Genomic DNA, 12,409 nt, shown 5'->3' with positions numbered 1-12,409 from the left:
GGCTCCATTTGGACACATCGTGGAGGATTCATACCTCTAGAAATGAAACCAAATGGACCTGTAAGGGTCCATTTGGTTAAATTTTACGCTCTCAAGAGAGCGTTTTATGCATTTTTACGCATTTTACGCTCTCTTGAGAGCGTAAAATGCGTAAAAATTGCTCTCAAGAGAGCGTAAAATGTTAAAGATCTATAAGGGTCCATTTGGTTACAACTCTCCATCATTTAGCTGGGGACCACCTGGAACCCCCTCAAGGACCACAGGTGGTCCCCGGACCCCTGCTCTAGGTAGATACATACATTAGCTACTCTCACTACTCCCACAGCTTGAGGAAATTGGAAGGATGAAATGCAATCATTGCCTCCACCAGGCCGAAGGCATGGGGAGAGAGTATGTTTTTCACTCCGTCCGTGTGTCCGTGTGTCCGTGTGTGTGTGTGTGTGTGTGTGTGTGTGTGTGTGTGTGTGTGTGTGTGTGTGTCCGTCCGTCCGTCCGTCCGTCCGTTGAAAAACACATTTTTTTTCTCCAGATTCTGTCCAAAAGTCCCACAAATCGTTACACACTATCTCTATAGTCATGTGTTCAAGACGGATCTGTCTGATATTTCAGATTCCATCCTAATTGGCTAACATTGGCTTTCAAAGATTGCAGGATTGGCCCATTTTTAACAAAAAGGCTCAAATCATGAACACAGCATGCAATTTACGTGAAATCTTTCACAGACTTTCCTACTAGGCGGAGGAATATATGTTGGCCTGTTATAGCGCCACCAACAGGTGGATTTTTGCAAAACACATTTTTTGAAACAAAATGCCTCAAATCATCCAATTGCCATCCAAGGCGTAAGAAGAAATGTCACCCTTTTCACATTGGCCTATTATAACGCCACCAGGAGGCCACAACCTCACCTGCCCTGGTGGAGACCTGTGCCCCGAGGGGCACTTTTTATAGTTGTTATTATTTTGTTCCTCAGAACATGGCGTGCGGCCGGTCTCCCATTGATGCACCTGTTGCAAAATACCACATCGTTCCTATAACGGTAGGGCTAATGTAGACGACGAGTTACCACCATTGGACAAAGTGGACAATTAACATTGGTGCTCTACCTACAGACGAAGTAGGCAGTGACGTGTCAGGGTTCTTAGCAACCCAAACATCATGTTTTTTAACCTTAACGCTATTGCATATATTGGTGACTATTTGAATGTTTTACGACGATTAAGCAGCTGATGTGTCCCGATTCTTTACCTCTTTCAACGTGGCATGGTTAATATATGTGATTTTTATTTTTCCTTCAAATGTAATACAAAAATATCGGTCAAAACTGGCCATCATTGGGCTAGGGGGACTATTATCTCCAAGATCGTGATCGACATCAGACAAAAGACAAGTATGGCATGGGTCAGGCTCTAGTTGCGAGCTAATATCAATTTTCTACGAATATTCACCCCCAGAGTAGACTAAGGATTCTAGGAATGTGATTAAATATGCAGGCACACTAGGTAAGCTTTCAGGCAGATTGCCTTTGATAATAAGCAGCTTCTTGGAATTTCCTTTTATTCAGCTTTTTCTTTGTTAACCCATTTTGGGCAGGAACCCCTTTTGGTGTTTTAAGCATTGTGTTGTATTTTCAAAAATAGCAGATCTACAAGCTCATAGCGTGCCACCGAGTGGCGCGCTACGAGCTTGTAGGTCTGCTATTTTTGAAAAATCGTGAAAATGTGCCGCATCTTAACTAAAATCTTTGCTTCTGGGGGTCCCTGGAACAACATTATTTTCAGATGGGGGTCGGAGGCCAATTACATATAATTTTTGGGGTCCTTGACATGAAATATTGAGAACCACTGATACAGAAACATGCCCAAGACGACCACAGACGTCCTGGGAATTACCGCTATGCGGTGCCCAAGACGTCTGTGGACGTCTTTGCAAAACAAAAGAAAAATAGTGTTGTGTGGGCACACAAAGCGTTAAAAAATCCTTTTAAATTTCGACGTCAGGCCTAAATGGGTTAATTTCAGATGGAAAAGCCACGTGAAGAAGAGCAAATGCAGAATAAATAATGGACCATGATATGAAAAGGGTTGAAAACCACTGCTGTAGTAATATGATCAAGTATGAACATGAACAAAAGGTTGTACAGTGACGGTACAGTATGTTCCAATACATAATAATCCAGCATCATATAGAGTACGTACATTATGGATTATTAATGGAGATGAATAACGCCTTACTTTGGAGTGCTTGTCGAAGTGAGGCAGGGAGCGATTCTCAAAGCCATCAGGCACTCGAGAGCCACTGATGGCCTGTTGACCCACACAGGCAATCATCTGGGAGATGTTGATGAAAGAGCCTGTGTGTGTGTGTGTGTGTGTGTGTGTGTGTGTGTGTGTGTGTGTGTGTTGATGTGGACGCAGTAGGGATTCAGAGAAGAGAGGAGAGATACAGTGTTATTACAATAATTACAGTGGTGTTACAATATATATATATATACACAAGAAGAATGCATGGATTAAAGAAAAATAAAATCTCACGACTGAACAATGTCGTATGACCATGTCTGATTTGTGAAACAATGTGAAAGGACACAGTGTCGCCGATTCCAAAACAATTAACACAACATGTAAAATGATGATGTTTTAATAATGTCGACCAGGTGAAGAAATCACAGATTTGCTTTTTGCAGATTTGCTTTTATATGAAATATCTACCCAGACCATTAGGGTTTTATGGAAGATGCTTCTGAACAAGAGGTGCTCCGATCACGTTTTTTGTGGGTTGATCCCGATCACCAATCTTTTTTTTCCATGATCGGGCCGATGCCGATTTTATTTTATTATTTTTTTAACTTGGTTGGCAAACAGGTTGGCAAACCTGCCAACCTGTGGTCATTTTCATATACCCAGTTGCTTGGAAAGCGCTTAACTGGCAACCTGGGCCGAGTGGCCGTTTAGTTTCTGTTGCTGGAGTTGTTGTTAAACAAAAACAATGTGGATGTATGTTTTTTAGCAAGGTGAAACTGAAACAACAAAAGCCAATGGAACGATGCAAGTTGGAATGTCAACCGTGTGGACTATAGAGCATATTATGGACATTTTCTGCAAGTATGAAGTCGGCGAAAATGTACTCGTTCTGTGTTCAACAGAGGAGAGAATGCATGCTATTTTATAGCCTGGATCCAGCCCATAGGCCCCACCCACTCTAGTCTGATAATCAGACTAGCTATTTTATGCAGCTCATTACTCTGGGGCGGGGGAGGAGCCACAGAGGCTGTGACAGCTGTGACACATTATTTTGGATGTAGCTTTAAGCTTTTTTGATCGGATTTGCGTATCAGTGAATTTGGCGACGGCCGATTGGCCGAATTTGACCGGCCACGGATCGATCGGAACAATTCTCTTCCGAACATATTGCACGTTTGACCACTTGAAATGCTCGTGATCTGAAAAAATAATACGTGGAAATAGCCCATCTACAAGCTCTCAATGTGTCATGACTCATGCTGCGACGCATTGAGAGCTTGTAGCCATTTTCGCTGATGCTTTAATTTATAAATACATTTAATTCATTTAATGAATTAAATTAAATTAAATGTATTTAATAATTTTATTAATTTCATTTTATTTTATTTATAATTGTTGGTGAGAGCGGATGATTCCTTCGTTGCTCATGTTGTCAAGAAACTGAAACAACCCAGTTTGAACTGAAGTTCTTGAGCGTGACGAGCCTCTGAAGTGAGTTGCTTTCATTATAGACTTTATACTCATTATAGACTCACATTATAGATCACGTTACTCTTTTTCCCCAAGTCCAACTGCTGAACACAATGGTTCTCAGAGTGGCTCCTAACCCTGAACTTAAAGCTGCACTAGATCACGTTACTCTTCTGCCCCGGATTTGCACCCGGTTTCTTGTGCAAGTGCTGACATTTTTACCATTGAGCTAATTGAGCCTGCCTGCTTGCTCAGGGTGGGGGAATTGATCTTGACCATCAGGTCAAAATTCGTGTCTCGAGTCTTGATGAGACATGACGTCTAAACATCTCAACAGGAGAGCGGGGAGACAAAGTCATCCTGCATTAACATATTCTACCAATTCAGATTAGACAAAATTAATTTGTATTGGTACAAAAAAAAAAAACCCACACAGTGCCGCTTTAAGCTACACAATCGTTTTATATCGATCATTTCCATAATCCATTAGCCCCATTAACCGCCCGTCGCACCCCTGGAGCGCGTGTTTGCTGTGAGCTACGGTCGGCGCAGCGTTAAAGGTCACTGTCGTCCACTTATTAGCTTCACAGTGTTTTGTCTGGGCCGAGTGTTGTTGTCATGGTGAAGGACTACTGAGGGCTAGGGGATCATGGCGTCACGCGGCCGGCCGGGGACCTCATTACCGCTGTGTTCACATTGTGTTCTGTGGCTTTACCTTTGGAGCCACAAAGAGCCATGATCAGCGGGCTGTTGCTCTTGTCCAATTCCCGGAGGCACGCACTGCCGGCGTGATCTCTGATGACTGACAGCTCTTTCAGGATGAGAGCCTGTGTTGGACGCACGTGCACGCACGCACACACACACACACACACACGCACACGCACACGCACACACACACACACACGCACACGCACACACACGCACACACGCGCACGCGCACACGCGCACACACACACACACACACACACACAGGGGTGTGATCCCACAGAAGAAATTGTGCTCTCATGCGGTACTGTTCTAGCTGTGGGTCACAGCTGATGACAAAGCAGTAATGAGAGGACATCAACCAAGTGGGGGAACAAAGGGCCCTGATGATGAGATGGGATAACTGTGCGTGTGTGTGTGTGTGACTGTGTGTGTGTGTGTGTGTGTGTGCGTGCGTGCGTGCGTGCGTGGCTGCGTGGTACAGTTAGTAATTGGTGTGATAGGAGTGTGTGATCCTTTTAGCACGTTCAACGTGGGCGGCATGAACTGCAGTTTATACTGTATATATCAGGCAAATGTATATGTTTCTATTCTGCCTGTGCGTGTGTGCACTTGTACTTGTATTACTATACTTGTGAGGGCCAAAAGTGGACGCCGTGATGACATACATTTTGTCCTGGTTAGGATTAGAAGCGGTCCTACCTGTACTCATTATTTCCCCTAATAGACAATTAAACAATATCACACAAAGTGTTCTTTATCGTCATTCTAATGCACACCTGCGATGCTGCAGGAACTCTCCCGCGGGGCGGTCTGTGAAGCATCGTATAATCTATTCACTGTGTTCATGGACATGATGATGAATGGGTTTGCAGGCATACAATTATGGTTTCCTGTTCAAATAACTACACTGCGTAAATAAATGTTCAGACAAGCATTTGTGATGTTATATGTACTGTATGCACTTCAGAGAGGGGGCATACTGTACGTTAGAACGGCATGCCAAGTCCGACATACGTGGCTGGTTAAGACTCAGCCGTGGCTTCTACACATGTGGCCGGTTAAGACACACCAGTGGCTCCCGAACATGCGTTGCCGATTAAAACTCACCTTTGGCTTCCCTGTGAGGTTGGGGTTAGGTTAGGGTTTCGGGTAGAGTGTCTGACTAATGCCTGTCGGACTGTTAGTACGTCGGACCAAAGATATGCACCCCTTCAGAGATATTGCCGCATTTTCTTTCAACTACTTTGGTGGGGGATGTGTGTGTGTTATAATTTAATTCAAAACAATTTTTTTTCTACACTTTTTTTTCTTCTTTTTTCCTGACACAAATCTAATTCCATACTTTTCCATAAACTTTCATGCTTGTGTACGAACCCTGCAAATGGACACTTACAGGTCCTTACTCTCCGGGTTATGGTGGTAAATGTTTGAGAACCACTGACAGTGGGCGGCTGTCACGATTACAAATTAAATCAACGATTAATTGACACAAATAATTGCGATTAACGGTTTAATTGTGTTTTTGGCATTGGACGTTGGGAACTTTATGAATAAAGACTATATTTATGTTAATCAAAAATGCAAAGGGCAGATAACTATGACAAATAACTGTGTGTCGTTGCCTGACCTCCAACGTCTCCTCTGCGGTGCAGCCTGGCTGCTGCTGCAGCTTGCCGGTCTTCAGAGCGTCGATGTACTCGTCACACTTCCGGTATCCTCCGTCCAGGAGGTCCTGCTTGGCCTTCAGCAGGCCCTGGCCGGGCGTCACGTCGCCGATGCCGATGGAGAAGCCACGGTTGGCTGCAAAGAGAGAGTGGGACCAAAAACGACACCCGACACATTATAGCCAGGATTTGGTAGAAATCAGGGTTTGCCCGCTAACACCTGGAATGCATCTGTGTCACCTTGGCATTTTACCACTTTTAACCGTTATTTTAAACTTTTGCCGTTGAAAAATAGCAGATATACAAGCTTATAGCGAACGCTTTTAACTCATGTCTTTGCTTCTGGGGGGGTCCCTGGAACAACATATTTTGAGATGGAGGTCGGCGTGCGGCAAAATATATAACATTCTGGGGGTCCTCCATCCTTGACATGAAATAGTTTGAGAACCACTGATGTAGAAACAGGTTTTTCACAAAACGGTCCTGATTTAGAAGACATTTTGTAGAATCTGGTCTCGGGTCTCTAACTGTAAATGTGACGACTCGGGTCAGTCGACTGAAGTTCCGACAGAACCACCCTTAGCGTCACCGTCCTCAGTTAGAACGATTCAGGATGAAAGCTTGGGCAAATAATTGCAATTCTGGTGTTGTTTCATAAAATGGCCTTAAAAAGACCTGATATATCGCTGTGCACTTCTCTTGATTAATTAAATCCTTTGCTGCCATCTAGTGTTCAAAACGTTTGACCGCTTCACTGGCGCTCATTGACTCCAATGTTACGGAGCTTGTTGTCCTTCCGGGTTAAACAGGAAGGTGGGGGCTTCCGGAAGTGGAACGACTCATCACAACACAGCCCACAGCCTTTAGCTAGCAGAACAACCAGCTACATTTTCGATGCGATGCGATACAAAATCACAAATGATTTACGATCATCGGGTGCGTGCCAGCCATGGACAGCTCTCGAACCTTTGGAGATACGGCACTTTGAAAATCGGGTTATAATGGAGGCTCAACAGAGCTGGATTTAAAAAAAACATTGCTGTTGGTGAAGGAGGAGGGCTATTCTAGCCTACTAGCCGGAGCAATGCTAAAAGGTAAACAGACCGACCACGCGTTCATATATGGATTATATGTCTACGCTTATAAACGTAGTTGGCAAGAACAGGTCCCGGGGGGGGGGGGGGACTATAAATAATGGTTGAGGCTATGAATATTATGTCTTCTAATTACAGGTAATCAAGTCAAGGATAGCAGGAGGAAGGAACACAGAATGAATCCTATGGATTGGTGCGGTATGGATGGGTGCAGCGAGTTCAATCACAGTCAAGTGTTAAGCTCTGCAGTCTGCACGCCCAGAGGGGGAGTGAGAGAGAGAGAGAGAGAGAGAGAGAGAGAGGAAAGGAAAGTGAGAGTCCATTAAATAGGAAATCGGTCTTTGCTTACACCCCTCCCCCCCCCCCCCCCCGCTTCACACTCACTGCCATTCATGTTGAAAAGGTGTGGAACTACTGTTTGTGAGACTTGAAACTTGCTGCTGGGCAAAGGCATCTGTCAGCCTTGGTGAAGTTCACCCCCTGCCATACCCAATCTTGGGAATGGACATGATAAATAAAGGGGGTATTTACTCGCGACCCATAAACATTGGTCCATGACCCACATGCGGGGTTGCATTTGAAAGACCACTGTTTGGGAAACAGTGGTCTTTCAAATGGTGCAGTAAGAGGTATAGTACAGTATATAGACCAATCCACAGAGCAGCAATCATAAATAGGGATGGGACGATAATCGTTTAAATGTGCTAAAAAAACGCTCACAATAATCGTATCGCAGAGATTTCATTTATCGTGTCATTGTCCTCCGTCGCGCACTGGGATCAATCCACCTTTTATTTGCCGAGCTGCATACCACTTAAACCCCCTATAATGGTAAAAGGCGCCTATCTTGGTATTGTGACGTGTTGTGAGATGCTTGTAGATCGGCTATTTTTGACAAACGTTCCAACCCAGAAAAGGGATGATGCTGGGGTTCAAGGTGTTAACAAAAGTGACATTTGAAGAGTTGTAATTATATTTTTATTATCGCAATAATGTCGTAAATCGCAATTATTTCGGTCACAATAATTGTGACAATGTTATTGTCCCGACGTCCCAGGTCCTAGGTGTCAAGCGGCAATAATTAAGAGTTGTCCCAATACCATTTTTTTCAGACAGAGTACAAGTACAAGTACTTAATTTTTAGTACTCGCCGATACCGAGTACCGATATGAGTACTTTTTATTTTTGTTGAATAACCACTTATTTTATCCCTTTTTTCTCATAGATGCAGATGGATCTCCGATCTACACTTGTCAGTTGTCATTTATGCTTGTAGATCGTCTGTTTTTGGCGATTTGCTGCAGTGTTGTAAACAATGGGTCAGACTTGCTCCCGTTGCATTCGTTCAGCCTAGTGTCAATTGGATGTTTTGGTACTCGGGTCAGAGTATTGGGGCCGGTTCAGAGTACGAGTACTTGAGGGTGGTATCGGCCCGATACCCGATACCAGTATCGGTATAGGCACAACTCTAGCAATAATGAAACCTCAACTACAGTGCAGCGCTCTGTGGATTTGTCTATACGACTCCACATCCACAGGATTGGAATCCTGTAGTAACATATAGGACACGCTCCAGTGACTAGCTCACAGTCTCACACTAAAGGTCCCCAATGTAAACACAGAGTTGGTGAATACAGCCTTTTGTTTTATTGTCCCAACCACGTTGTGACAAATGCACATTATGTTATTATTATCTGCTTTTTCAATGTGTGTGTGGTTGTATACGTGTGATATGAATACATGCGAAACCCTGTGATATGAGCACTTCCAATTCATGTGGGAGGTAATGGGCCTGATTAGCTGCCACACGCACTTGACAAATAGAGGGTGTGGTGCAGGAAGAGAAGAGACCTGTGTACTAGTGTGAACGGGTGTGGAAGGAGGAGATCTCAGAGGCGCCAGGGTCTGTAGTTAGTGTCAAAGTTACATTAACTAACTACTGGTAACCTGCAGCCTAAACATACAAACTGTCGAGCTCAGCTAAGCACGGAATAAGCGGCCGTGTTGGGACGCTGGGGAGACTGCGTCATCGGCGCTGGATCCATGAATGAACTGCCGGTCAACGAGGTGAGATAAACCCATGTTCTGTTGGTATTATAGTTTGGGGTACCCCTAATTTGCGCTTCATGTGGATCTGAGGAACTATACTGTGGGAGCGTGCTGAGAGGAGGACGGTCGCGGGACCGTTCTTGATTTAAAGTGCCTGCCTCGCGTGACGAACTTGTTTTGTTTGTTGTTTACAACTGACGTCGGGACTTTGTTAGGTTGAAAGGGGATTGGGGAATTGAGTATTGATTTGTTTGTTTGTTTATTATTTTGGTATAGGGTCAGAAGCAAGTGTATTGTATTGCCCGATTGATTTATGTAGTTATTAAATATGTGAGTTTCATTAACCTAAGAACCTGCCGATCCCGTCTTTTTTCCATTCACCTTTCGAACGAAAAGGCAGATTGTTACAACGTCGTGGAATGACCTACAGTTTAAATTGAAGGTCTGTTCTCCCATAACATACGGTCATTTTAAATATTTGATTCCAGACCTACCCACAAGTGTCTGCAACGGCTTTGAAACATGTATTTTGTATTATATCACATGATAGGGAAACGTTGCCACTATTGATGAGAAAATGTATCTCGACGACACTGCAAATGAGGGCAATAAATATAAGTTTGAATGAACACATGTGGTCTTTGCAGGAACCTTACAGAGGTAGCAGGGGGCCAGCCGGGCCATAAACAACACTAGTTTTTAGGAACCTTACAGAGGTAGCAGGGGGCCAGCCGGGTCATAAACAACACTAGTTTTTAGGAACCTTACAGAGGTAGCAGGGGGCCAGCCGGGCCATAAACAACACTCGTTTTTAGGAACCTTACAGAGGTAGCAGGGGGCCAGCCGGGCCATAAACAACACTTAGTTTTTAGGAACCTTACAGAGGTAGCAGGGGGCCAGCCAGGCCATAAACACTTAGTTTTTAGGAACCTTACAGAGGTAGCAGGGGGCCAGCCGGGCCATAAACAACACTAGTTTTTAGGAACCTTACAGAGGTAGCAGGGGGCCAGCCGGGCCATAAACAACACTTAGTTTTTAGGAACCTTACAGAGGTAGCAGGGGGCCAGACGGGCCATAAACAACACTTAGTTTTTAGGAACCTTACAGAGGTAGCAGGGGGCCAGACGGGCCATGAACAACACTAGTTTTTAGGAACCTTACAGAGGTAGCAGGGGGCCAGACGGGCCATAAACAACACTAGTTTTTAGGAACCTTACAGAGGTAGCAGGGGGCCAGCCGGGCCATGAACAACACTAGTTTTTAGGAACCTTACAGAGGTAGCAGGGGGCCAGCCGGGCCATGAACAACACTAGTTTTTAGGAACCTTACAGAGGTAGCAGGGGGCCAGCCGGGCCATAAACAACACTTAGTTTTTAGGAACCTTACAGAGGTAGCAGGGGGCCAGCCGGGCCATAAACAACACTAGTTTTTAGGAACCTTACAGAGGTAGCAGGGGGCCAGCCGGGCCAGGCGGGACATGGCGTTGGCGGCCTCCAGCTGTCCCCAGTCTCTCAGGAGGATGTAGAAGATGTTCTTCTTGGAGCCGGAGCCCAGCGTGCCCTTGTCCATGGTCCCACACATCAGCTCACTGTTCTGGATCACTACGACTGTGGATAGATATAGTGACACATCAAACAGTGTCTCAGGTTAGAAACTGTGCTTCGGGGGTTTTGGGTCGACTGCAAGGCTAAAATCTCATCAAATGGTGCTCCATGGTTCAAATGCAGAATAAATAATGGGCCTTGATTTGAAAAAAAAGTTGGTTACCTACCAAAACTGTGCTCTTCATGTGCCCATTCATTTGAGACGAAAAAACGTTTTGGGGGAAAACTACAAGCCGGGCTATACTGCTGTACGGCAAAGTATAAAATAGGACTTTCGATTGGATAATTTTAGGGTACATTTTCACCTGCGCACAAACCGTGGAACTCACATGAGTCGTTGTAGCAGAGGTCTTCTCCGCTGCCACAGTACTGCTTGCCCTTGGTGCGAAGGTTGGCCTTGACCGGACACTCCTTACTGGGCTTCAGGATGAGGCTGAAGATCTGCTTGCCTGTCCACAGAGCCATGGGCTGCAACAATAACAACATGTTAATCTGTAGTCAGCAACATAGTGGACGACCAAGGACTCGACTGCACTACGCCACTTCAAACGTTACTCAATCACAAGTGAAAATGTGCTCGGTCAAATTTCTAGTTGCAGGTACCTTCAGTATTGAGGGGTGGGGGAGAGTGATCTAGACTCAGGTACCTTCAGTATTGAGGGGTGGGGGAGAGTGATCTAGACTCAGGTACCTTCAGTATTGAGGGGTGGGGAGAGTGGTCTAGACTCAGGTACCTTCAGTATTGAGGGGTGGGGGAGAGTGATCTAGACTCAGGTACCTTCAGTATTGAGGGGTGGGGGAGAGTGATCTAGACTCAGGTACAGTCAGTATTGAGGGGTGGGGAGAGTGATCTAGACTCAGGTACCTTCAGTATTGAGGGGTGGGGGAGAGTGATCTAGACTCAGGTACCTTCAGTATTGAGGGGTGGGGGAGAGTGATCTAGACTCAGGTACCTTCAGTATTGAGGGGTGGGGCATAGCGACCTTGACCTTCTCGTCCATGCCCACCAGGATGGACGCTATTAACTGACAGGCTTTAGACCGGTCGAAGAAGGTGTCTTTCAGCGTCAGCAGATAGGCTCCTACAGGAGGAGGACAACAGACAGTATTATTATAAAGAAGGTGTCTTTCAGCGTCAGCAGATAGGCTCCTAGAGGAGGATGACAACAGACAGTATTATTATAAAGAAGGTGTCTTTCAGCGTCAGCAGATAGGCTCCTAGAGGAGGATGACAACAGACAGTATTATTATAAAGAAGGTGTCTTTCAGCGTCAGCAGATAGGCTCCTACAGGAGGATGACAACAGACAGTATATTATAAAGAAGGTGTCTTTCAGGGTCAGCAGATAGGCTCCTACAGACAGCATATGAGGCCCAATTGCTCCCTCTTCAGGCAGAGAACAGAGAACAAATGCTTTCAGTCAGCCATCAATGAATCATTCGTCTTTTAAATTAATGTTAATCAATCATATTAATTAAACTCTTTTTGTATTTTAGCGTCGGGCAATTTAAAAATAGCTCACAGTGTGCCACTTCCGTGCCACGCTGTGAGCTTGTACAGTTTGTACACCTTCTATTT

At 44.9% G+C, this 12,409-nt stretch overlaps 1 protein-coding gene across 2 annotated transcripts in view; it reads right to left on the bottom strand.

The window, feature by feature from the left end:
• Positions 1-12,409, bottom strand: part of polr3a (polymerase (RNA) III (DNA directed) polypeptide A) — a 60,406-nt gene that overhangs the window by 28,089 nt on the left and 19,908 nt on the right. For both annotated transcript variants that reach the window (XM_079493072.1, XM_079493073.1), the window contains exons 13-18: positions 11,786-11,913; positions 11,162-11,300; positions 10,671-10,835; positions 6,049-6,221; positions 4,429-4,540; positions 2,235-2,353 (exon numbers count right to left, since the gene is read on the bottom strand). In XM_079493072.1, the coding sequence (XP_079349198.1) occupies positions 2,235-2,353; positions 4,429-4,540; positions 6,049-6,221; positions 10,671-10,835; positions 11,162-11,300; positions 11,786-11,913 (836 nt within the window). The remainder of the gene's footprint in view (positions 1-2,234; positions 2,354-4,428; positions 4,541-6,048; positions 6,222-10,670; positions 10,836-11,161; positions 11,301-11,785; positions 11,914-12,409) is intronic.

Source organism: Electrona antarctica (assembly GCF_951216825.1).
Source record: "Electrona antarctica genome assembly, chromosome: 22".
Taxonomy (NCBI): domain Eukaryota; kingdom Metazoa; phylum Chordata; class Actinopteri; order Myctophiformes; family Myctophidae; genus Electrona; species Electrona antarctica.
The sequence above is the reverse complement of the archived record's forward strand: the minus strand, read 5'-3'. Positions and strand labels throughout refer to the sequence as shown.